This window comes from Lissotriton helveticus, chromosome 12 (genome assembly GCF_964261635.1).
Source record: "Lissotriton helveticus chromosome 12, aLisHel1.1, whole genome shotgun sequence".
In the NCBI taxonomy this organism is placed as follows: domain Eukaryota; kingdom Metazoa; phylum Chordata; class Amphibia; order Caudata; family Salamandridae; genus Lissotriton; species Lissotriton helveticus.
This window is the reverse complement of record NC_136073.1, coordinates 195,930,505-195,958,437: the sequence shown is the minus strand read 5'-3', so window position 1 is coordinate 195,958,437 and position 27,933 is coordinate 195,930,505. Positions and strand designations below refer to the sequence as shown.

Here is a 27,933-nt window from a genome sequence, read left to right as displayed (position 1 = left end):
TTACACTTGTATGGTAGGATGCTCTTCATTTATTACACCTCTATGGAAGGATGCTCTGCATCAGGCGCGCAACACCCATTGGACTCAAAGGGCTTCAGCCCCCCCGTCCCCCCTCGTCGTGTGTGGCAGCCCGGGATGAGACAGCTTCCTTCGCACACACACAGCCGCACCCGAGCACTTCACAGGTCTTTAAAAGACAATTTCCATGTTAATGAGGCCTTGCTATTGTTTCACCCCTTCCACGAGCCCCTGCAGCTCCACTCTGCATGTTGCTTAAAGATTCAGCCCCCCCGAAAAATGTTCTTGCCCCCCACCCCGAAATGTGTCTCTAGTTGCGCCTCTGCTCTGCATTCTTCACACTACTACGGAAGGATGCTCTGCATTTATTCCACGTCTATGCTAGGATGCTCTTCATTTATTACACCTCTATTAGAGGATGCTCTTTATTTAATACACTACTACGGAAGGATGCTCTGCATTTATTACACTTCTATGGTAGGATGCTCTTCATTTATTACTCGTCTATGAGAGGATGCGCTTCATTTATTACACCTCTATGAGAGGATGCTCTGCATTTATTACACTTCTATGGAAGGATGCTCTTGATTTATTACAATTCTATGAGAGGATGCTCTTCATTTATTACACCTTTATGGAAGGGTGCTCTGTATTTATTACTCTACTACAGAAGGATGCTCTGCATTTATTACACTACTATGATAGGATGCTCTTTATTTATTACACTTCTATGAGAGCATGCTTTAAATTTATTACACTACTATGAAAGGATGCTCTGCATTTATGTCACTTCTATGAAAGGCTGCCTGCATGTGTTCTGCTTTTCTGGAAAGCTGCTCTGCATTCCTTACTCACTTCTGGAAGTTTGTCCTATATTTAATCCACATTTGTGGAAGGTTGCCATTTATTTAATCATCCCTTCTGCAAGGCTGCCCTGCCTTTATACTCCTGTAAAAGCCTGGCGACATGCACACATTTGGTAAACTGCCCCTCCTGATGACTAGTAATTGATTCAAAGATAATGCATGCTTCCCTGCGGCCCCTTAGAGCATGTGAAGGGAAAGAGATTGACAGATGTTGAAGTTAATATATTTGTTGTGTGTTTTGCTACGGCTGAGCTGACGTCATCATGGCAGGAGTTAGGCTGGGTCTTTGGAGGGTGACTCAGAGAACAGTGACACAAGTCCACCAAGAAAAAGTTGTTTTGGAAAGCGAATGATTATAAAAAAATGTAAAAAACTTATTGACCCGTGCATGGGCTCGACGGGTTAGGGTTATGCTAATGTATTCATGCAAGTACTAAAAGAAAAACGAACTGTAGTGCCTTCCACTGTGTAGGCCCCAGTTTCAAGGTAGCAGCTGACACAAGACCCTGCAAACTGAATGATGCTGTCCCTGCCTCTACTCACACTAAACTCACCCATCTGGACGGGTCCACTCTGGCCTCCCATGCACATGCATCCAGCAAAGTGAACAGTGGACACCCTCAAAGCACAGGGAAGAGTGAACGCGTCCTGGCACTCCTCACCTGGGACTCACCTACTTATCTTCTCTGAGGTTTCGCCAGGAGTTCTTTGAACCCTAGGGAAGGCAGTCCTAAGGATTACGGTAGTCCTCCACAGGGGCAGACCCTCGGGATTTCCTCTGACACATGACCACAAGCGCAGGGTTGTTTGTGTGTGTGGGGGGGGGGGGGGGGCGGAATACTGGGTGACGCAAAAGCTATTTTCTGAAATATAATGCTTTTAACTAATGAAAACTCGACTCTGTCTCAGACATTTTAGGCCTCAGACTCCATCTTGTTTTGTGACGTTTACTGACAGAGACTCACATCACGTGGATAAACTTGTAGTTTCATTTCTGAACGAAAGAAACGTTTGCGTGTACTTTCACAGGCACGGGGATGACCTTCATAAAGAATAACATTTTATATTAGTAGGATTGTCCGGGCTCAATGTTGCACCTAGCTGTCGAAGTAGATTAACACATGATGTAACAACATTTGTTCTAGCACAGGTAGTTTCCATGAGAAGCTCAATGTTGTAGAATTATGAGGGATTTTCCAAATGTATTTGAGTGTGTAAAGAGAGGCCTTTCTTACCTACCCTTGGAGGTGAATCCATGCAGCCTTTCTCTCCCATTTTCGGCTTTGAATTTACTAACCTGGGCTTTACTGAGAATCTTTGATTGACTTCTCTAGTGTAAGTGAGCTTTGCACTCGGATTTATTGATTAATTGACCATGGCTATTTTAATTGATTGCTCTACAACAACATCTGTAAAATAAAACATTTAAGGTTTCAGTCTTCTCTGTCTGTACCTCTTGTCGGACCAGACGGGTTCTACCTGCTGAATTGAAATAGTCATTTACAATGCTTTAAATTAAGAAATCTGTTCAGCGATGAAACCAAAATCCATAAAGGGATTAATACCTCTTCGGGTCCTTTAGTCGCGCATGAGTAAGAGCTGTCGCTCGACATCAGCTTTTCCTTGGATCCGAGAGGTACATACGACCATGCTGTTAGTTAGATGTAAATAGTTCGGAAACTATTTAACAGTTCTACTAAAAGGAGTGGAACTCGGTTCTAGCTCCTTTCTGACCCTGGACACAATCTTTTTTTTTGTAAAAGTTTTTTTTTGTAAAAGGGACACAATCTTTTCCACACAGTGAAGGGTGGGAATGTCTATATGGGGATTTTAGAAGCACTTTGTTATATAAATTGCACCAGCTCTAATTGCCTTCAGTTCAAAGATTCTGTTACGATATCACTGTTGCAAGTCTTTTCCTGCTCAGCACTCCGTCTACGATGAGCAGAAAGGGCCATGTTGTAAGTCCAAGGCTTTCTGTTTACAAGGCCATGTATTGTGAGTGGTGTAGCCTTGAGTCTCTTAATTTCTCCATTTAGGATACAGTTCCAGGTTAGAATGTACAAGTTTAAAGCCCAGCCTTAAAACCAAGCTCGGTTCTAGAGGGTGGGCCAAGTGGGCCAGGCCCACACAAGGAATACCCTGGCCCACCCACAGCTATTCAGAACTGAAAAACAATTTTTTTCACCTTCACTTTCATAGGGGCGTGCAGCTCTGTGGGCTCTCCCTTATCCTTTATTTTAATGATTTACACCTTTGACATAGGATACTTTCAGGCCTGGGGAGATTGCTGCTATGATGCACAAATGACCAGCGTAGCTATCCTGAAAACTGAATTATAATTCTAGGCTTATTGCATCGCATTTTTAGGTCTCGCCTGTCGATGCGCATGCGCATCGAGCTTGCGAGTCTATGGTGGCTTATCCACTCTTTATCCCCAACTTGCAAGGAATCGTGGCGATTCCTTGCAGTGCACGAGAAATTTAAGCTCAATGCGCATGCGCATTGAGCTTAAATGCGCGTGCACATGCCCCCAGCCGCCTGCCTTGCCTACTCTCTCACACAGCCTCCCCCAGCTCCACCCCCTCACTTCTTGATTGCACGGCCGCTAGGCCGTGCCTCCTCTACTCTCCTCCTCCTACTCTCCTGCCTCCCCCAGCTCCACCCCCTCACTTCTTGATTGCACGGCCGCTAGGCCGTGCCTCCTCTACTCTCCTCCTCCTACTCTCCTCCCCGTCTGTTCCCGCACTCCTCCCACACCCCCGCTCCGCCCCCTCCCCTGCCTGCCATGTCGCGTTCAAAACTTTTACTCCATGCATAATCACGTAATAGTGTAAGAATTACAGAAACAGCTGGCCTGTCACAAGCAGAAAATCTATTTGCGTTTCAGGACTTTGAGCACACGTTTTGCTGGGCGATTTCTTTGAATTTGCATTTTTGTATAGTCTCTTATTGCCGTCCTTCGGGGTACATTATCAGATCTTACTACCTGCTACAAAAGTAAAGAAGCAAACAAAACATGCACTGGAGAGGCTAGAAAAACAAGTACCGACTCAATGACCTCTCCACTTAATAACGTAACCCGAAATGCAATAAAGTGTTTTATATCTTCACCAGACTTGCTTAGAAAGGACCTCAAGCTCACGCACAAGCAGGCTTTCTAATTGGAAGGGAGACTCCCTCCATTTAGACCAATAAAGTGTTCTGTCTCAATTTGTGTTTACTTTCTCCATCAAACGGCAAATCTTCAGGGTATGGTGGCCATCCGAGAAGCTGCCATTCCTCTCGACCGGAAACGCTCTCTTCTGAAATGGCCGCCCCGTTACCCTACCCTGGGGAAGCGTTAGTCCTCTGTCTACTTCTTACGCATCTGCAAAAACTACGAGGCAAGGTACGTCAGAACGCTCTTCGACTCTTGCGTTACAGTGGGTGTTTTGTACAATTAGCGAGGATTAAGGGGTTAAAGGCTGTATTTAAGATCCTTCAGCGCGCCATATTTTAAACTATTGTTTGCATTGTTTTATTTAGCAATGGCAGCGGCTTCTGTTGCCCCGAGGGTGCCGCTCAGGACAACAACGATACTGGATATAAATGAAGCGAAATCTGCCTGCCTTCGATTTGGTTGCTACTCATCTCAAGCGCATTTTTTCTAAAACTTCCTTTAGGAGTTCGGCATCAGTTTTGTCAGCCTTGAGCTCCTGACACATAGAACGGAACAGCCAATCCGCGTTCGTCCAAGGGCATGAAGTGTAGACCGAGCTGTCACGCTATAGACCCCACGCCTCAGGATGGAGATGTCAGTAATGTTTAGATCATACTTTCGCCTGTCAATTTGAGGCGGCGCTCTGGATCGTTTCATACGAAAAAATGAAGCAGGGTTTTCCGCCAAGGCTATTCAACTAACCCTTGTATGGTCCTGACTACACTTATAGAAACATATACATTGGTCTGGCCCAGTCCTACCAAACTGTGACTTTGGACATATATTAGGGTGTTATCAGGGTCAATAGTACTTACTATCGACAGTGGTTGTAATTTAAACAGTCTATAAGCAGTCCTCTGAAGTCATTAGATGTAGCTCACTCACCCTCACCCTCACTCACCCTCACCCTCACTCACCCTCAACCCCTCACCCTCACTCACCCTCACCCTCACTCACCCTCACCCTCACTCACGCTCAACCCCTCACCCTCACTCACCCTCAACCCCTCACCCTCAATCCCTCACCCTCACTCACCCACACTCACCCACACTCACCCACACTCACCCACACTCACCCTCACTCACCCTCTCTCACCTTCACCCACCCTCACTCACCTTCACCCACCCTCACTCACCTTCACCCACCCTCACTCACCCTCACCCTCACTCACCCTCAACCCCTCACCCTCACTCACCCTCAACCCCTCACCCTCACTCACCCTCAACCCCTCACCCTCACTCACCCTCAACCCCTCACCCTCACTCACCCCCACTCACCCTCAACCCCTCACCCTCAACCACTCACCCTCACTCACCCTCACTCACCCTCAACCCCTCACCCTCACTCACCCTCAACCCCTCACCCTCACTCACCCTCAACCCCTCACCCTCACTCACCCTCAACCCCTCACCCTCAATCCCTCACCCTCACTCACCCTCACCCTCACTCACCCTCACTCACCCTCACTCACCCACACTCACCCACACTCACCCACACTCACCCACACTCACCCTCACTCACCCTCACTCTCACCCACCCTCACCCTCACTCACCCTCACTCACCCTCACCCTCACTCACCCTCAACCCCTCACCCTCACTCACCCTCAACCCCTCACCCACCCTCAACCCCTCACCCTCACTCACCCTCAACCCCTCACTCACCCTCACTCTCACTCAACCCCTCACCCCCTCACCCTCACCCTCACTCACCCTCAACCCCTCACCCCCTCACCCTCACTCACCCTCACTCACCCTCACTCACTCACCCTCACTCACCCTCACTCACCCTCACCCTCACTCACCCTCACCCTCACTCACCCTCACTCAGCGCAACCACAGCATCTTCACTAAATATATTTAATAAACTTTAAGCTATTGGCAATATAAAATAAAATCCATTTTATTTACGTATTAATTATTAATTGTTTTTTAAAGCCATTGATTTTTTTAATATCAATACATATAAGTCACATATAAGTCCCGTTAATACAAAACATGTTGCTTTACAAATGCTAGAGGTGTCACATTTACAAAAATTATAACTATTGGCTTTGTAAAGAAGAAAGCTATTAATTTAGCTATTTAGAAAAAACAACACATAAATAAAAAACAAACAAATAAATAACACCTATAGCTCAAACTTTCCTACTGCGAGACCTATTGCATTTCCAATGCAATAGGTCTCGGAGAATTTGAGTTAGAGCTTTTAGAAATGTTTATGGCTTTTTTTTTTTATTCCTTAGCATTGGCTACAGGAAACAAAAATGCTAAAGATTTACAAAAAAACCCATAAACAATTCTAAAAGCACTAACTCTAATGCTGCGAGACCTATTGCATTTCTAATGCTTGTTAAACTTCAGTGCTTTGCAACGTAAAAAAGCGTCAAAAGTTTTTTTTTAAACATTAAAAGCTGTAAAGTGGCTCTGTGTGACAGCAGAAACATTTCAGCTGTTGCACATGACTAGGAGCATGCTACAGTCTTAAAAGTTCTGCATCCTAACGATTTGACAAGCAGCATCCCTCTCGTCCCCAAAGCCAGATGCACAACAAAGAAAGCAAAGTATGTAGCAATTTGGGTGCGGATTACTGCGATATATCTATCAACTTGTTTAAATACTTTGCTGTTTTTCTGGCCAGTACCCATTCATCGTCATGGCCCACCCATGCTTCTTTACAGCCCTCCCACAGAAAAAAATTCTAGAGCCAGGCCTGCTTGAAACTCAATATTGTAGTGACATGAGCATATAGTCACCATAGGCAGGGCACGAGTCGGTGGTACACGCATGTGGACGGCATCCACCCACTTTTTTCAGAGGGTGGACGCTGTCCACCCTGCCAAGAAGTTGGGCCTCGAGAAGTTGGGCCTCACTGAAAAAGATGCTGACACATTCATCGGAGCCTGCACTTTGTTGTCTGCTGTTGATCGCAACAACGTTCGATCGCAAAGCTTTCTTATTTCTGACTCCTGCTGGGCCCATAACAAAGGCAGAATCAAAGGGGACATCAGGACATCAGGCCTCCTTTTGTCTTTTGTCTGGGAGCAGTCAGTAGCCTCACACCTAGAAGCAAATGCAGCATAGGGGAAACAAAGGCTCACACCTTGTTAGCACTTCACACATACTTGAGAGGCAGTTTTTCACTTTGTTCAGGCTCTGTTTAGGAGATATGCATGCACTGTAAGAATGTCAGATGTGTTTGTCTTTCCCAGTATTTGCACAAAATAAATAGCATTTATATAGCACTTACTACCCCTGAGGAGGTGTTATAATAATTTAAATATCACTATTTTTTCTTTCAAAGCAATATGGCTAGAGGAAGCTTTACGCTGACAAAAGGCAACATTGGTTTATGTGTAGCGTACGAAAGTGTTACTCTTCTGCGTAAATCAGGAGAGTTTGCAAGTATACTCGAAATGTGCTCAAATGTACTCATGATACACCTGCTAAACATATATGTGGGGCTTAAGATCTGATGTCACTTCTTAGTTCAAAATATTTTCCTGTGATGTCACGTGCTGTGATGTCACGCACCTCAAGCGCCGCAATGTCACGCGCCGTGATGCCACTTGCATACTGATTAACTAGGTTAGTCCCCCCACTTCTTTTTTTAGGAATTGTGCCCTGCAAGAGGAGCGATAAAAGACAAAATGATATGCTAGAGCATAGTATATCAATTCCCCTTTTTGACTTAAAAGCTCCTTCTCTCCAAAAATAAAAATTTCGAATTTTCTACATTTGTTCGGGAATAAAATATTTCGACATTTATGTAATTGTTTGATGCATACATGTTTCTGGAACTTTGTGTGTTTTGAGGTTCAAACTGTAAAACTCGTTTAGGTCAGGAGTATTGGTGTTCTCTCGTAATGTGTTAATCATATTGTTTAATTCATTTTTGGTGCTACCTTTAGATTGATGGTTATCTTTTTATGTTTCTGTTTGTTCTCATGGTATCGTTTCTTATCCACAGCCATCCCTTTTCAATAGTTTTGATAGCACATGCTTCCCAGCGGTGCTTCAGACTTTGCATGTGAAATGATTTGTTCACAGCGGTGGAAGGGGTGACTCCTCCTACCCACGTGTATTTCTGTGTTCTGTTGCCGGAAGTGGCAGAATGTTATGGAGAGCATTGTAATAAAACAATCTGTAATTGAAGCACAGCAAATGAAGTGGGAATATTTAGCCCAAAACGTCACTGGTCTATGCTGCTTGCGACGGACTGTTGCTAAAGTCCAGCGATGCAAAGAAATTGTAACTGGTTTGTTTTTTGTAAATTCAAATAAAAGGTTACAGATAGGAAGATATATATATATATATATATATATATATATATATATATATATATATATATATATATATATATATATAAAAGCAATCCTGCTAAACTGATAGAAAGTTATTTTTTTTCTATTGGAACAGCAACAGATTTAGTCGATTGCGCTGTTCCTGGGCATGGATCCTAGTTTCTACATTTCTGCCCGACATGTCCCCCTTCGATTTGGGGATTACATGTATCCTTTTCAAAATCAGGGGTATCAACCCACTTTTGAGATTCCTTTACCATATGCTGGAAGCTTAAGTGTCACTGGTTTGACCTCCTGACTCTTTGTCCCCGACAACACCGGATCCTAGATTTCCTGCCCTGGTCTCACTGTTTTCCTGCACATAGACTGCCTACCTCCTGCGTCACAGGGTGGGTTTAATGCTATGCTACCAGCAAGAGGCAGTATGCGCAGCTCCTATGTGATTGGTTTGTATTGTTTTCAAGGTTGTGTGCTCTTTTGCCTCATCATAGCCTGTCTGCTCCAGTCACTTGTTGACACTGACCCTAGGTTACATGAATTTTTTTGTTGTTGTGTCTGATTTCTGAATTTCTATGCTGCTGCTCCAAATGGAACTGTTTTGGTCCCATCTACAGCTGTATGTCCATTTAATTGGTTTACTTTGTAGCATAGGACTTTCTCTCTCTACATTACTAGTTTGGGATGATGATGATAAACTGCCTGCTGCTATGTCATTGGTGGGATATGACATCAGCATGTCTGCACCCACGACCCTTGATAGACCTGATCCTGAAATGTTTGCGGTGGATCACCGAGAGCTTGTGACTGAGTTGCCTCTCCTTAGGTTATGGTTGGATGAGGTCGCCTACATCCCTGTTGGATAATGCTTTACGATGCCTGGCCTGTGTTACTAGCTGTGCCTGACCCTAGGCTGTATGCGCCTCTGTAAGCCGATGTCCTATACCTAGACTGTCTGGACTTATGTCACTGGTTTCCCTGAACCAAAACGTCTTGCTCTTCGGTCAGTAGTTGGTCATTGCCCAACGCTATTTTGCCCTTCAATAAATAGTCACCCCGACCGTAAGCTTCTGCTTCTAGGTCAGTCATTGGGCGCATTCCAAAGGCTGTTCTATAGGTCAATTATATATTTGATCCTTTGTTGCTTAACCTTATGTCACTGGTTGGCCTCTACACTATATTTCCCTTTCTTTCTGTCATTAGTTGGCCAAACCATAGACTTTTATACCCGTGTGTCACTTGTTGTCTTCAATATAGGATGCTTAGCTTTATGTAACTGGTTGGCCACAACAATAGGCTGCCTGACTTTTTGTTCGTTAGTGGCCAAAACCTGATCCTTGGCAGACTTGTGCTGTGTCATTGTTGTTTTTAGCCTCAGCTGCCTAACTTTACATTGTCGTTTGGTCCTGATCCTAGGAGGCTTACATTATATCATTGGTTCACACTGATACTAGAAGGCGTACATAAAGACACTAGATGACCCGAACCATAGGAGGCGAAAACAATGTCATTAGATGGCCTTGAAGCTAAGGAGGTATAACTTATGCTATTGGTGTGCCCTGATTTTAGGATGTGTACAAAATGTCATTGGATGGACCTCCTACTAGAAGGCGTATGCTGTGTCTTTGATTGGCTCTGATTCTAGGAGGTGCACACAGTATCATTGGTTGGCTCTGATTCGAGGAGGTGAACGCTGTGTCATTGATTGGCTCTGATTCTAGGAGGTGTACGCTGTGCCATTGATTGGCTCTGATTCTAGGAGGTGTGCACTGTATCATTGGTTGGGTCAGATCCTAAGAGGCAATTACTTTTTGCTTTGACCATAGGCAAGCTCGCTGCTCAAATGTCAGATGCTGGCGAAACAAGGGTGCACACATGTTTGTGATGAAAGCAAAATAGCATCCATGCAGTGGTGTCTGCATATGTTCAGCACTGGCCTGGTATTGGCCAGATGGCAATGTTTGCAAACACAAGCAACTCTTCTCCTAAGAAATCGTAGTAGAAGATATTACACCATAGGTCTCAAAACTTCGGACTACAACATTACATTCAGAAGCTGCTCCAGAAACAGGATTTTGAATAAAACAATGAATATGTTCGCTGCTTCGCCAGTGGCCCAGAATCTTTAAGAATCCCCGTTTGGGATACCCTGCGGATACCCTGACAGTATTACAGAACGCCCCTCTTGGCACTGCACCTGACGACAATAAGCATGGAGACCCAAGCCAAACTTTTTTCAAAGGCATTAAGTCATTGCCTACACATCTTTGCATTTTTTTTTGCACTCGTATAGTACACCTAACAGACCCAACAACCTTCGGCAAAAATGTACACATCCATGCTTTTCCTAAAATATATGAGGAAATCAATATATTTAATATTGAGGAGAGGACAATCTCTCCAATAAGATTATGTTGACATTCCCATCCGTAATTGACAAGAAATACATAGATACAGAAGACGAGTCCTATAACATTTATCAATAATGTCATTATACAGTGAAATTTAGTTTAGTCCTTTAACTATTCCAATTACTATTTTTTCAACCTGTGATACAAATGTAACCAATGGGGGAACAGATACCCATTGCCCCACGGACAGGCCTCCTTCAACTGGAAACTCAACTGAAGCTCTTGATAGACAATTGTCTTATTGTCTACGCCACCGTCTAATATACCATTGTACAACAAGGCAGAGACCACTTCATAATCCAGCAATAGACAGGCTTTGGTCATGAATAAACAAAAGAAATAAACGTTATGGCTTCTTACCTTCTGACTCATGCTAGGTGGCTTGTGGTCAACCAGATCCCCATTTGTGACCACTTTTCCCGCCAGGACCACAGCTCTGCATTCGGCGCATGCTCCGATGGTGAGTTCTTTGCCATCATCCACGAGTAAGCTGTTGCTCACCCTCGGGGAGTACAGAAAGATGGGGAGCCTGGCAACACGCACAGCTTTCAACCCAAGGCAACGTTTCTTTTCCAGCCGGCAGAAGAAGCAAACAAAGGTCTCCACTTTGTACTGTCGGGACCAGGGGCTGCTGGGATGCAGGGTGCTTCGGCCTTCGTGCTGCAGCCACTGCCCGAGGAGGTCGTGGTAGCACAGGCTGCAGGTAGAGACCAGGCCGATGGAGTCTGCGGGTCGGGCCCTGGGGGCTGGCGGGTACACGGTCAGGAAAGGGAAGAATGGTTCCTTGTCTCCATAACGGTTGGGTGGGTTCACATTAACTTGGAATTCCTGACCAGCACCCATCTCAGTGCCACATATGTAACATATGGCCGCGTGGCCCCTTCGTGAGGGCATGACATTGGGTTCATCCATTGAGAACACTTGATGGTAGCGTCCCAAGAAGCTTTGGACGGACGTGATGAGCTCCTCGGTCTGGCAAGCCCTATAGATGGCCCAGATGTCCTCCAAGACTCCATAGCACTTTCTGCAGCTGGCGGCCTCCCCTTTGGAGGTCAAGCCTTTGGAGTTGGGAGGGCAGGGCAACTGGCCAAGGAAGGGAAAGTGCATGGTGTTTCTGGCATTTCCATTTGTCACTTTACAAGCCACTAGCCTAGCCTCCTTTGTTTCTTCTCCACAGAGATAGCATACTTCATGCCCGGCCGCCGCAGTCTCCACCTTAAACTGTGCACCATCTTTCGAAGGCATACCTAAAGACTTGGCGTTGAGGGGTACCATGTAGAGTCGCTGCAGTACGGGTACACTGGCAACCTCGAAGCTCTGCCACTGCTGCATCAGGGAGGAGAAGCAGCAGGGGCAAACCAGGGTACTCCCTGAAGGGCTGATGGGCTGTGCACCAGGTGGAGGGCTATGCAGCCAGAGGAATGGGAAGAAGGGCTCGTGTGGTGGGTTTTCTTGCTTCTGTACATGGATCTGATGTTGGTTGGCCTGGGAAAGGCGACTTCCACAAATGTAGCAAGCCGTTCCCCCTGCCACCGCTACCGCTGTTGGAGTGATCGCACCACTGTGACGGACAACGGGTCCAACTCCATTCTCTTTCTTTGCCTCTCCCCAGTTTCTGAGCCGATATTCATCATCGTCACTGGTGATGTTGATGTCCTCTGAGGAACAGTCCCTCTGGCCAGGGCCAGTCTGGGAGACATGGGGTGACGGAGCAGCGGGAAGGGCTTGTTGGGCCTCTGATTTGGGGTACTGGGCATGTGCTACGGCCTGGCCGGCCCTGCCATTGCGGGCTCTCTGGCTCCACTCTGGGTGCTTGATGTGGGGAACATTCTGACCTGTTTTGCCTCTAGAAGCCCCAATGTCCTGCACTGGGGTGTGCGCATGGGGTGCTCCCAGGGTTCGTGTATGGTTGGCCTCTTGCTCAGGCTCAGACAGTGTCTCATCCTCCGACAGAGAGGATAGCTCGGAGTCACCCCTTGTATTAAGGGCATCCTCGTAGGCGGGGTTCCACTCACGGGGTGCTGGCTTGCGCGGATCACCAGCCATACCACACTGGTAAGGCCTCTTCAGCCAGTACATGCGCTTGTCGAGGGGAGTGCGGCGGCGCTCAAAGGCGCTCCACTGCTCAGCTAGGAAATGCTGGCACACTGCACAGCAGGGCACGGTCCCGTCCGCACTAGGCTCCGAGGCCCCAGGTGCAGGCTCCTGCTGTGCCAGAAATGGGAAGAAGGGCCCTCCTGGCTCCGGGGGGCATCTCACAGGTAGCCGCAGCTCGCGGCCGCGCAGCATTGCGCCACCACAGATGAAGCAGTAGACTGTGCCGCCAGGTTCTCCAGACCCAAGGGATGCCATCAGGCGCTGCTTCCGCGATACTGGGCCTGAGCCCTCCCGCTCAGGAGAGCTCATGGCGACCAAGCCAGAGCAGTGGGGGTTTACGCGGTGGTCAGTACCAGGAAGGAACTAGTCCAAGGAGTGAACGCGGCCTTGGGACGCCACAAGCATTCTCTTGGGCCTAGTGCCAACCAGCTGTGTGTGGGAAACTTCTACTTGACTACTGTGAGGATCTTTACTTGCACGAGGACAGGTTAATGAACCTCGGTGTGAGGCTCTGTACCTAACAGCAAATAGACTGCAGTGAGACCTTCCTATAGCTGTAGCTGGATGCACACGCTCAGCCTTGAAGAGACCCTGCTGCCACTCAGCAGAAGTTAGTTACTCTATGCATTAGAAATATCAGTTCTATTGGGTCAATTCCAGGCAGCTCACACCATGAGGAGCTACCAGAGGCCTCTGTGCAACACCTTTTTGACAGGAGGAATAGAGATCTTATCCTAACAAAAAATGCTCAACTAAACTTAAAAATGCCTTTTTTCAGTGAACAATGGGTAATTATCTAAATGGACAAACGGAGTAGATTTCGGTTCAACACTTGCCAGACAGAATTTGTGTTTTTGTAATTTTTTTCTTTAGCACTGAGCCCTTTTAGATTTTTAGGTCAATTTTAGACCCTACTAAATTGAACATCTTAAATTCACAGGCATGACCGGATCACGTTCCAATCACATCCTATGATGGGGGACGCAGGCCGTACGTGGTGGGCGGTCCGACACTCTAGGCTTCAACATCAGCCAATCACACTCCAGATCGCCAGCCCCGGAGCGAGCAGCTCGTGTCACGCAGTGTCTGGCCGTGTTCGGGGAACATGCAATCCGGGCACGAGACCCGTGTGCCGCCTGCTCTCGCCAGCTAGGACCAGCTCCTCTTCACTTTATGCGGAGTGCGTCTCCGCCTCAGTGTGCCCGGCATCCATCTCAACAATGTTCTTTCCTGTTTAGTGAAGTCACATCCCCCCGCGGAGATCCGGATGCAGAGCAGCTCCTGTTCAGTGCAGTGGCAAAAACCGTGCAGATCCAGTTGTGTAACCACAATCTGTGCAGCTCCGGCTGAGTATCCACAGACTCAGCTCATGCTGTGTATCTGCAATCCGTGCAGATTCTGTTATGGTACCACAATCCGTGCAGACCCTGCTGTGATCACAATCCGTGCAGCCCCTGCTCTGATCACAATCCGTGCAGATCCTGCTCTGGTCACAATCCGTGCAGACCCTGTTATGTTACCGCAATCCGTGCAGATCCTGTTATGTATTCGCAATCCGTGCAGATCCTGCTCTGTGTAACCCCAATCCGTGCAGATCCCGTTATGTTACCACAATCAGTGCAGATCCTGTTGTGTGACCACAATCCGTGCAGATCCTGATTTGCAACCACAACCGGTGCAGCTCCTGTTGTGAAACCACAACCAATCACTCCATATTGTGCCTCCACAGTTGTTGCAACTCCTGCTGTGCAATAACACCAGATCTGGTCCCCACTAGAGACTTCTACTCCGGGCAGCTCCTGATGTGCGCCCACAATGTAAGCAGCTCGTGACGTGTACTCACAACCGTGCAGCTCCTGCGACGACCCAGAACTCCCTGCAACTTCTGTGCATCGACAATCGGTGCCGCTCGTGCGTGCTCCTGGACATATGCAGAACACCCCCCAGCGGGGCAGCTCCTGCAGGGAGCTGGAAGTCAGCACCGCACGTCCACGCCGACCTCACGATCGCTGCACGCTCTTCACACTCACAATTCGTGCAGCGCCCGTTGCTCGTGCTCACCCTCGTGCACCGGGATTCGAGCGTGCCGCTCCGATCTGCTCCAGCCCAGAAGCAGCTCCCGCTGAGTGACTGATAACTTCCAAACAGGGGCAGTCCCGGCAAGCCTCATAGCCCCCGCCTGTCCCTCTCCGCTCCCTCAGTCCTAGCCCGGGCCCCCGGGTCCGGGGGATACTCCCTGTCCGCGGCCGGGACCCCCAGAGCTCAGCTGTACTCGCGGTCCTCGCTTGGGACCCCCAGGTATTCCCCACAGCTCCACACTCCCGGTCCGAAGCTGCCTGGGAAGTCCAGGAGTCCTCCCCCTCGGAGGTGTGTGCGAAGCTGCCGGCTCCGCCCCCTCCCGCCGGGGGAGGCCCCGAGCGCACAGCGCTCTCAGCTGTAAACTTTCTGCTGGTGACACTTCCAGTGAGCCAAGAAAACCAGACCCCCCGGCGAGAGCGAGAGCGAGCACTCGTGTACACCGAGCGCGCAGTGAGTGTGGGAGAGGAGAGAGCATACATGCTGTAAGAAAAACAGACACACCGAGCGCTCACTGACTGTGTGAGAGAAGAGAGCACACATGCTGTAAGAAAAACAGACACACCGAGCGCTCACTGAGTGTGTGAGAGAAGAGAGCATACATGCTGTAAGAGAGAAGAGAGACGAACACACCGATCGCTCACTGAGTGAGTGAGAAGAGAGACACTTAGACTGAGCGCTCACTGAGTGTGTGTGAGAAGAGAGCACACATGCTGTAAGAGAGACAGGCTCACTGAGTGTGAGAGAAGAGAGCATACATGCTGTAAGAGAGAAGAGAGACGAACACACCGATCGCTCACTGAGTGAGTGAGAAGAGAGACACTTAGACTGAGCGCTCACTGAGTGTGTGTGAGAAGAGAGCACACATGCTGTAAGAGAGACAGACACACTGAGTGCTCACTGAGTGTGTGAGAGAAGAGAGCATACATGCTGTAAGAGAGAAGAGAGACGAACACACCGATCGCTCACTGAGTGAGTGAGAAGAGAGACACTTAGACTGAGCGCTCACTGAGTGTGTGAGAGAAGAGAGCACACATGCTGTAAGAGAGACAGACACTGAGCGCTCACTGAGTGTGTGAGAGAAGAGAGCATACATGCTGTAAGAGAGAAGGGAGACGGACACACCGATCGCTCAATGAGTGAGTGAGAGAAGAGACCATAAATGCTGTAAGAGAGAAGAGAGACAGACACTTAGACCGAGTGCTCACTGAGTCTGTAAGAGAGAAGAGGGACAGACACAGAGTGCTCACTGTGTGTGAGAGAAGAGGGCAGACATACTGTACTCCCTACCCGCATACGGCAGACCCAAAACCTACTCGCCTTCAGAAGACTCCTCAAGCAGTAGCAGCACCCCCTCCTCCCCTCCTCCTCAGCGCCTTGAGAGCCTCACGGGTAAGTAGTGCGCTCTACAAGTACTCTGATTGATTGTTTGATTGTAAGAGAGAAGAGAGACAGACACGTACACCGAGAGCTCACTGAGTGCGTGAGAGAAGAGAGCATGCATGCTGTAAGAGAGAAGAGACAGGTACACCGAGCGCTCACTGAGTGTGTGTGAGAGAACAGAACATGCTGTAAGAGAAAAGAGAGACAGATATGTATGCCAAGCGCTCACTGAGTGTGTGAGGAAAGCATTCATGCTGTAAGAGAGAAGAGAGACAGACACTTAGACCGAGCGCTCACTGAGTGTGTGAGAGAAGAGAGCAGACATGCTGTATTCCCTACCCACATACGGCAGACCCAAGACCTACTCGCCTTCAGAAGACTCCTGAAGACCTGGCTCTTCAAGCAGTAGCAGCACCCCCTCCTCCCCCTCAGCGCCTTGAGACCCTCACGGGTAAGTAGCGCGCTCTACAAGTACTCTGATTGATTGATTGATTGATTGTAAGAGAGAAGAGAGACAGACACTTACACCGAGCGCTCACTGAGTGCGTGAGAGAAGAGTATACATGATATAAGAAAGAAAAGAGACAGACACTTACACGAAGCGCTCACTGAGTGTGTGAGAGAAAAGAGCATGCATGCTGTAAGAGAGAAGAGACAGGCACACCGAGTGCTCACTGAGCGTGTGTGTGAGAGAAGAGAACATTCTGTAAGAGAGACAGATATTTATGCCAAGCGCTCACTGAGTGTGTGAGGAAAGCATACGCTGTAAGAGAGAAGAGAGACACTTGCCCCGAGTCCTCACTGAGTGTGTGAGAGAAGAGAGCACACATGCTGTAAGAGAGAAGAGAGACAGAGACTTGGACTGAGCACTCAGAGTGTGTGAGAGAGAAGAGAACATACATGCTGTAAGAGAGAAGAGAGACAGAGCTCACATACACCGAGCACTCAGAGTGTTTGAGAGAACATGCATGCAGTAAGAAGGAAGAGAGGCCGACAATCAATCAATAAATCAGGATTTGTAGAGCGTGGCTATTCACCCATGATGGTATTCAGGTTCTAGGAGCCTGCTGTGATCAGCCAAAGAGCCAGATCTTGAGTCCCTTTCTGAATTCTGTGAGTGATGATGCTGTTTGGAGGTGGAGTGGAAGGTATTTCCAGGACTTAGCTGCAAAGTAGGAGAAGGAGCGTCCTCCGCTGTGGCTTTGAGGTATTCAGAAAGTGTGAGCGAGAGAGGTGGAGGGCAGGTGTCTGGAGGGTTGGTGGTAGTTTAAGTGGTGGTAGATGCATGCTGGTCCTTGGCCGTGGAGGGCTTTGTAAGCATGTATCAGCATCTTTTCTGGACGGGGAGTCGCTGGAGGTTCTTGAGGTGGGGGGATACTGTGGGTCCATATAGGAAGGTTGAGGATGAGTCTAGCAGTTGAGTTCTGTATCGTCTGGAGTATCTTCAGGAGTTGGGTGATTCCTACATAGACTGCATTGCCGTGGTTAAGTCGGCTGCTGACCAGGGTTTGGGTTGCAGTTTTCTTGGTGTTGACAGGGAGCCATCTGACGACCTTTCAGAGGATGCGAAGAGTGTGGAAGCGGGCAGCAGACTGCATTGATCTAGTATTTCATGATGAGTTTGCTGTCAAGGATGATGCCAAGGTTGTGGGCGTGGTCTGTTGGTGTAGGAAGGTATGATCCTTCTACATGGTTACCCCCACTTTTTGTCTGGTGCTAAGCTGTATTTTGACTAGTCTGACTGGGATCCGGCTAATTAGGACACTAGTCTATCTGCTTGCTTCCTAAATTGTTGTGTTGAGTACTTAGGTACACTCCTGATTGGATACTGGGATACCCTTATCAGTCCCTAGTATATACTACTAAGGTACACAGGGCATATGTACCCCAGAGGTCTCCCATGGGCTGAAGCATTCATTATGCCACCCATGGGAGACCATGCAAAATAGATCTACAGGCCTGCCATTGCAGCCTCTTTAAGTTGATGCTTGCACCACTTACTTAAGATATAGGTTTCCAATATTTAAGGCTCACTGCACTTAAAACCTACAAGTCACCCCTATAGCAGGCCTTTGGAATCCTGAAGACAGGGTGCTTGGTTCTAAGTGACATGGTGCCCCTGCATGAGCAGGACACCCCTGCAGCCTATGGACTCTATTCTCCTGGAGTGTCAGTGGAGTGTCAGTGAAGCAGCATCTTGAAACCGGCTGCAACAAATCCTATCATGTTTGGTACCAATGGAAGAGCCCTCCGTTAGGCTCTCAGTGTTCCCGGTGCCAAACTTCTAGACCCGGATAGCACAAAATGGTTGCTGACGACAAGAGACATATTTCTGCTGAGGTACCGGGTTTTTAAGAACCGGTATAGAACCGGCAACCCAGCGGTGTCAGGGTATACCCAAAGACCTCGAGTCCTTTCCTGATTCAGACCACAGAAACTCAGAGTCTTCTAGGTGAAGTCAAGGATCGATTTTATTGGCTGCAACCAAGGTAACAAGTGTCCTAGAAGTACAACACACGGGAAGTATATTCTCAGGAGACTGCTCGAATTCACAAAACCAGGCTTCTCTTTTTATACAAAATATTCAGCTTCAGGCAAACATTCTTGAATTTACAATATACTATTCACATACTTTAGTTTACAAAGAGAAAGCAGAGTCATGGTGGCAAGCCCATATTTCACTTCGTCCAGCCCAAAATAAATTACCCGGCAAGGTCCGGTATTTCCATCAGATATCAGTGGACCCCTAATAAAAACGGGCACCTCCCCATCATAAAGCAAGTGAGAGAAAAGAGCAGGGACAGATGTGAGCAAGATTCGGCAGGGTGTGTGTGCGATAAGAAGGTTTTATGGCTTGTTGAGCCTTGATGCTATCTTGTTCGGCCACTGGGAGAGGAACTGACCTAACAGGTTCGGCCTGGGGCAATGGTTCCAACTTGCACAGGTCATAGGAAAGTCGATTAAGGTGTACGTGTCCTTTTGGAATCGAATCTAGCTGGATTAAAGCCTATGTAAAGGGCAACTCACAAAATGGCTGCCGTATACAAAATGGAAGCCAAGGGTTCAAAACGCAAATGACGATTTCGAGGTGAAATCGTCACTCGAATATGCCGAAAATGCTTGTACATAGTGTACTAGCCATTCTCGGTCTTTTGATACCAAATTCGTCATGTTTCGACGAAGTTTTATTCTTCGGTCCAGAATTAATACATGAGTCCAGAATTTTCAGAACCACAAACCCTCCTTTTGCCCTTACATAGGCAATTAATCTATCCTCATGCTAATCTGAGTCCAGATCTATATTCCTAAAGTCATTGAGTTGGCCTAGGGAGTCCCTAGGCCAACTCTTCAACAAGGATCCATCCCCAACGCCCTCAAAGTAGGGCAAGTCACACCGCTACTAAAAAAAACCAACAGCAGACCCCACTGATCTAAACAATTACCGCCCTATTACAAACATTCCCACTCTCGCCAAACTGTTGGAAAAATGCGTACAACTACAACTGACTAAACACATAGATAAGTTTGATCTCCTAAACGCTCATCAGTCAGGCTTCCGAGCAGGGCACAGTACCGAAACTGCCATGACTCACATAGTGGACGATGCCCTCCAAATCCTAGACCAAAACGATACCTGCCTCCTCATCCTTCTGGATCTCTCCTCAGCATTCGATACAGTTAAACATGAGAACTTACTCGAACTGTTAAACACAAGAATGGGAATATCTGGGACTTTTCTAAAATGGTTCACCTCATTTCTACACAACCGGACACAAAGAATCAAAAGCAACAACCTGCTGTCCTCTCCGGTACCTGTATCGCTAGGCGTCCCTCAAGGATCCTCCCTCTCCCCAACACTGTTCAACCTAGTTATGGAACCTCTCACTACGTTGCTACAGGCTTCTAATGTGCACTTTCACATGTATGCCGACGACACCCAACTTTATCTCAAAATACAATCTCCGAAGGACATCATGCTGCTGAACACCACGATCAGAAACACCCAATCCTGGCTTGCTGAGAATCATCTCAAACTCAATGCTCTGAAGACTGAGTTCCTCCTGATCTCACCTCCCGCTAAAATATCCACGGCTCAAACATGGCTTAAGCAATTAACGGCTCTAAATGTACAGCCCATCGTAGTAGACTCAGCAAAATCTTTAGGCATAACACTTGACACCAATCTCAACATGCAGCAGCACATCAGCAAGGCAACCAAAGGAGCGAACTTCCAAATCAATACCCTGAGAAAACTTAAACCCTTCCTTCCTGCCAAAGACTTCCATACTGCAGTACAATCTATAGTCATCCCGCACATAGAATACGGTAGCACCGCCCTCTGCGGGCTCCCCCTAACTACAACGGCACCCCTAAGAGCGTCCCTTAACGCCGCAGCGAGACTCGTCACAGGCTCAAAAAAACACTCGCATATCTCCCCGGACTTTAAATCACTGAACTGGCTACCTTTTGAAGCCAGAATTCAACTGAAAATCGCATGCATGACACACAAGGCTGTTCATCTGAATTCACCCGCCTACCTCACTCAAAAGTTGACAATTTCGGGTGGCTCCCGAACTACTACAAGCACAAACAATCTTTTGCTGAAACCTCGAAGATTTCGGAAGGAAAAAACGTATAAACGCTCCTTTTCAGGAATGGCACCCAGGATCTGGAACTCACTCCCTCCTGAAACAAGGCTCATCTCCTCCAACACAATCTTCAAGAAAGAAGTTAAAGCGATCCTCATGGCAAAATACACATGACCTATTACTCCGTATCACTCATGAATCTGCTCTGTAAGACCTGCCCGACCTTGGCCTATTGTACCACCTGTATTATCGAATTACGTAATTGTATATGCTCACTCTTTGTATTTTGTTATAATGTTTGCTGCACCTGGTTGATTAGGTATATTGTTATATTGTTGACGCACCTGGTTGACTTTGCACACTTTACCCTCTCCACCTCAACGATCCTTACTTCCCTTCTACTGTCGCACCTGTGGGACTATACATCCTGCACACACCCACCTCAACTTGGCCCACCTTAAACTCTAAATACTCTAAACACGCTTAAGCAAGTATATGCTCCTTGTTATTGCACTTTATGCTATTGACGCAATTGTTTGTCTATACACAGTGTACCTACACTACCACACCTGTGACCTACCTCATGTCCTTTGACCTACCTAGGTAACTAGCACCTTGTACCTAACTACCTCATATATTACTTTGTATATACGCTTTATCACTTTGTATTTTTACCTTGTATTTTTACTTGTAAAGCGCTCTGATATCTGCAAAGATCTTGTTCGCGCTGTATAAAACTTTCAAAATAAATAAATAAAATAAATTGAGATGTTGCTGTAACATCATTCTAGTACTTAGCTCATCTCTTGATACAAGCTTCCTTACACATGATGTAACACAGAGGCCACATATTGCAGGAGCACACTGTACGCACAGACAGAACAGGAAAAGAATGGCTAAGACCATCCCAATGACCATCAGAATTTTCCATCCCCAGGCTGATATCAGTTCCCAGAACCATCCCATTAATGACCAATCTCCTTTATCCACATGAATAGATTCGGAAATCTTATGCAGTTTAGAGATGGCCTGGTACACTGTTGGAGCGTTATCTGGAATGAAAACACATCAACTCAATTGGATCAATCTACATACCCCACCTCAGTCTGCAAGTATGACATCTAAAGCGACCCTGTTCTGAAGGGTCATAAGTCGATCCGACTGGAGCTCAGCAGTCAAGTTACTAAGGGCACCAGCAGTTTCTATCACGGTGGACTCAACCACCCTTGTCAATTGCCTTATGTTCCTGCTGTTAGCCATCGGTCCCCAGAACGGCAGAAAACCCTTTACGAAGTCCCCAAATTCTTGTCCTGCAGTGTCTTCTTGACTCAAGGCACCTCTGACTATCCTCGTCTTGTGGTAATCTGCCGCTGCTGTGTAGGTGGGAGGCAACAGGAACGAAACAAAACATGAGCCCAAAAAGTCAGGGGGCAACCATGTATAGGCTCTATCATGGCAGATGAAATAGGTACCCTTAGCTGCTAAAAACGGAGGGGAATTCTGGGCTGCAAAAACATACGTTTTAGTGCAGATACTCTTCCCTAACTGAGCTCTGGGATTCGTGCCATTACCTTGCAGACACAGATGACCCTGATGGGGTACAATCCAAATCGGGGAAGATCTCTTGGCTTGCTGTTTCTCGCTCAGAGTAGCTCCATATCCGGTCATGTTCCATCCTATGTATACTAGTGTCTCATCTCTCGGGATAGTCTCATAAGAAATACCTTCCTTAATCATGTCTACTATACCCTTAACTAGAGCACTATTTTTAGGATTGTCTGTTACAGAACGTAGGGGGTAGACTTCATGCGCATATATGAACATTGTTCTGTATGCCCACACAGAACCATTGTGATTGAATGGCAGGACCAGATAAGGAATACCTTTATCCGTTGTGTGAGGCATAAGACCACACACCCAACAGTTAGTTGTGTTCATTACAAGTTGGTGTTGGTGCAGGAGCTGAACAAAGGAGTTATTAATAAACTCTAATCTCCTAGCTGATTCGTGTTCAGGAAGAGGTTGAAAAGAATGTGGGGAAATAGTAGAAGGGGGAGGTATAGGCGATGTAGTGGGTGCAAACGTTACTCGAAAAGAGAATAACACATAACTTATTAAAAATATCATCACACTGAATAACATGAAAATGCACAATATCAAGAAACTTTTCTTTGTCATTATATTACAGATCCTGTGTTTAAAGTTTGTTTCCTTGGCAGGTCTCTCCATCTCGGAAAACTCCATCCTCTCTAAAGTGCTGCCCGCGACGGGAGGTTGATTCTGCTAAGGAATGCTTCTGTCAGTCCAGGGCAACTCCCTTAGACCAACCAGAACTGCCGACCTAACGTCGTCAGCTGCACCCCAGAGACTTTAAGCAATCGCGGCCCTAGCAGCGGAACCCGGATGGCGGTTCAAAAACAAAAATAAGCAAGTTTCTCAGATGGGAGAGCTGCACTTAAAAAAAAAATAGTACTTGGAGGGAAAAAGAAATATATTTATTTGTCCATAGGTCTCGGCCTCAAATTGTAGCGTTTTCTTCCATGTACTGTTTGATCCTGAAACAAGAGTTCAGGCTCTGTAGTGTTCAACCGCTTTGATGGTGATACTGCTGGTTGCAAAATATTGTCACTCTCTTGTTCAGTCAGTGTTCCTTTTACACGTGCATCACTGAAAGGTAGGAAACGTGGCACTGTTTCAGTTTCTGAGTCAGCGACACCCTTCTGGACTCACTGGTCATAAGGCAGAGGAAAAGGGATCCTTTTACAATGGACCCCGTGGATCCAGTTGGCCTTCCCCTCCACTCGAACTGCTGATCTTGTGGAAAGAAGGACGAGGTGCGGTCCGGTCCACCTGGGCTGGTCGTTTTTCGTTCTCTGGAAGTTCTTAACGAGGAACCAGGGTCGATGGCGTGACCTGGAGTCTCAGAGAACGGAGGCAGGGTGTCGTGAACCTGTTGATGCAAAACACGCAATTTAGCCATCAATTCATACAGATAATCAAGAAAAACAGGGTGTTCGAGTTCGCTGAATTTAGTGGGCCTAGGCACTCCCCATATGTTGGCCGGGCGACCAAAAACAATTTCATAGGGGCTAAATTTCACTCGTGAATGCACAGTCATTCTGGTTGATAGGAGTGCTAAGGGTAGAGCATCAGGCCATTTAAGACCTGTGCTCGCTTGAATTTTGGCCAGTTTTAACTTAAGCGTGCCATTGTAACATTCTACTAATCCAGCTGATTGGGGGTGATTTGCAGCGTGGAACCTCTGATGAATGCCTAGCCCTTCACACACTCTCTTCATCACTCGACCCACAAATTCACTCCCATTATCACTCCAGACCATTCTAGGCATTCCAAACCTGGGGAAGAACTCTTTCACAAGGGCTTTAGCTGTGGATAAGGCAGTGTTGTCTTTTAGGGGATAGGCTTCCACCCATCTTGAGAAGGTACAAACAACAACGAGTATGTATTTTAAATTGTTGCACCTCTCCATGTGAATGAAATCTAGCTGCAAAACCTCGAACGGATACGTAGGAGGTGCAAAATGACCAGCTGGAGTTGGGGTTCCCCTACCAGGATTGTGTTTCTGACACACCTTGCAATTCTTGACCAAATTCTCTGCACACTTGGGAATCCCTGAATTCTGCCATACTGGAGCCAACAACTTGCAAATCCCTTTCACGCTGATATGAGCCATTCCATGAGCCATTGTAACCACTGCCAGCACATATGCATCGGGTAACAACCATCTCTGATGCTCTGACAATTCAATCCAACAACCATTTACATCCATTTTACCCGTACTTTCTCTCCACGTGCTCAACTCTTTCTCTGTGGCCTCAGCTTGAATGGACTTCACACTCTCTATCGTGTCTTCACACATTCCAACATCACCAACCCATCTTGCAGGGCCTGCAACATACATTCGGCTCGTCACATTCCTTGCGGTTTCTTTCGCGATTTCATCAGCAAATGCATTTCCACGACCAACATCATCAGTCACCTTCTTGTGAGCACTACATTTCACAATCGCCATTTGCAGAGGCAAGGTCAGTGATTCAAGAAGGTCATTCACCAACTGACCATGCTGAATCTTAGCTCCATGCGAAGTCAGGAACCCACGTTCTTTCCACAATCGCCCAAAACTGTGAGCCACACCAAATGCATACTGACTGTCGGTATAGACAGTAACTTTCATTCCTTTTGACAACACACATGCTCTTGTAAGTGCAATTAATTCTGCTGCCTGAGCTGAATTATGTGGGACACGTGCAGCCTCAACAATTGTATGCAAAGTCGTGACAGCATATGCTGCAGTCGCGTCACCATTCGGGAGCTTGAAGCATGAACCATCCACCCACAATGTACCATCACATTCAGCAAGAGGAGTATCGTAGAGATCTACTCTCCCTTTCGTCTCTTCCTCTGTTCTACGAAAACAATCATGCTGTTCTGAAGCACCTGATTCCTCTACAATTGGCAACAACGTGGCTAGGTTTAAAGTGTTGCACCTTTTTATGTGCACATGACTCGCTAACAATGTTAATTCGTAACCTGACAATCGAGCACTAGTTAAGTGCTGTGTCTTGGTTCTATTTAACAACGTGTCTACTGCATGCGGGACCATCACGACTAGTGTATTATTCATTTCTAAACCAGCAGACTGTCGAATAGAAACAGCTGCTGGCGCTGTGGCTCTTAAACAACTTGGCAATGCTCTAGCTACCAGATCCAAAGTCGATTAAAAATACGCACATGGATGTTGTTTGCCTCCAAACAACTGAGTCAACACTGACAATGCACAACCTTCCTTCTCATGGACATACAATGTAAAAGGCTTACTGTAGTTGGGGGTACCTAACACAGGAGCCGAACATAATGCTGTGCGCAATTCAGAAAAACTTTTCTGACACTCTTCAGACCAAGGAATGGGATTGGGTGTATTTTTACACGTTAATGCCACCAAAGGTTTGGCTAATAACGAAAAATTTGGAATCCACAGTCTACAGTACGATGTAATGCCCAAGAAGGCACGCACTTCTCTCTGTGTTCTTGGCACACTCAATTTCGCTATTGCCTGAATTCTTTCTGGGGTCAGTTTCCTTCCCTCCTTCGATAAGAGGTGACCTAAGTAGGTCACTTCTTGTCGACAATATTGCAGTTTGAAAAGTGACACCTTGTGATGCAAATCACACAGATGACGCAACAATGACAACGTGGCTTCTTTACAGATTTCCTTAGTATCTGCAGCAACAAGCAAATCATCCACATACTGAATAAGGGCAGCACCTTCAGGTAAAACAATTGTATCAAGCTGTGTTTTTAGAGCTTGACTATATATTGATGGACTTTCACAGTAGCCCTGAGGAGCGCGTTTAAAGCGGAAGCTGCGTCCTCCTAAACTGAAGGAAAAAATATCCCTGCTCTCCTCAGCAATCGGGATGCTGAAGAAAGCATTCTTCAGATCGATCACCGAAAACCAGGTGGCAGAAGCTGGAATCATAGTCAATAAAGCAGTAATGTCGGGGACAACTGGAAATTGTGGCACAACTATTTTATTCACCTCTCTGAGATCAATCACAAATCGGTACACAGGTGGCTGAGAGGGATCAATTCGCTTTAAAAAAGGCAGAACAGGCTTATTGCAAACGTTGCCTCTTGTCTCTTCAATCACATCTTTTTCAATTAGATCGTAAACGATCGCTAGCAAAGCATTTTCACCTTCACTAGAGATTTTGTATTGGGGAATTCGTGGCATTTTAACATTGGCTTTCAATGTTGCAACATATGGTGGTATTTCTAAAAGACCCACATCATTAGGACCAGTAGCCCAAAGAATATTAGGGAGAGATGACAACTCTGTTGGAAGTTTGTCCTTTGACAAATACATTGGAGAAACCACTTTCTTACCCAGTGTAAGTTGTACTCCAGAAGGAGAACAGTACAAAGTCGCATACAACCTTTTCAACAGATCTAATCCCAACAAGTTTTCACCACAACCTGTTGTCAGAATAAGGGGTGCTTCGAATTCACAAGGACCAACAGAAAGAGACAAAGGGTCAGAAATCGGGTTCCTAACCGGGGCGCCAGAAAAACCTACAGAAACATTCATTTAGCTAGACAAAGGTGCGCCAGGGAGTTTGGAGTGCATAATAGAACTCTTTGTAGCACCAGTATCCAACAGAAAAGGTTCTGACACACCTGATGTAATCACCTCAACGTATGGTCCATTCTGATCTACTGGAACTGAAACAACTCCCTCACTTTGTCTATGGCTGTCCTAGCAATCATTACCTTCCCAATGCTCATCTTCTGTATAGTAATCATACGCATAGTACTGAGCTGTCCTACCAGGTGCGTTATTCTGCTGATCGAACCTATTCATAGAATTTTGAGGTGGAAGGGGATGTGCGTTCTGGGGGACGTTTCCACGTCCTCTACCTCTAGGCGCTTGCTGAACACCTCTACCTCTTGTGTTTGAACCACCGTTTGCGCGCTGTAACAGAATAGGGCAACTATACTTAAAATGACCCTCTTCCTTGCAATATGAACACTGATTGGGGCCTACAGGGACACGGGGTTAAGTATACTCGACTTTTTGCGAGTTCCTCTGATACTGTTGAGGCTGCTGAAAATTACTCTGATAGTTACTCTGACCACCATTATTCTGACCACCACCACCACGTGGCGGATATGCTTGCTGTAACAAAACCTTCGTTTTCAGCTCCTTAGTTTTCTTTTCTGCTCTATCTTTCTCGTCTTTGTCTCTATTTTCGTAATATTGTGCAGTAGCCAATATCTGTGCTGAAGACGAAACTGCCCAAGAACTCTCTGAATCTTTTAACTTTTTACACAACTCTGGAAGCAGATTGTGCACGAATTTATCGATGAACAAACGCTGACCACCTTCTGTGCTCATATCTTGACCACTGTGGTCGACAAATGTTTCTTCAAACCTGGTGAAGAAATCTGACACTGTTTCATCTTTCTTCTGC

At 46.7% G+C, this 27,933-nt stretch overlaps 1 protein-coding gene across 3 annotated transcripts in view; it reads right to left on the bottom strand.

Moving 5' to 3' along the window:
* GSE1 (Gse1 coiled-coil protein) overlaps positions 1–15,089 on the bottom strand; it is a 1,171,749-nt gene extending 1,156,660 nt beyond the window's left edge. The window contains exon 1 of one of the 3 annotated variants that reach the window (XM_078669590.1): positions 11,157–15,089. In XM_078669590.1, coding sequence (XP_078525716.1) covers positions 11,157–13,202 — 2,046 coding nt within the window. In that variant the 5' untranslated portion in view covers positions 13,203–15,089. The remainder of the gene's footprint in view (positions 1–11,156) is intronic. The other 2 variants (XM_078669592.1, XM_078669591.1) reach the window with 2 other exon arrangements.
* Positions 15,090–27,933: the final 12,844 nt, after the last annotated feature.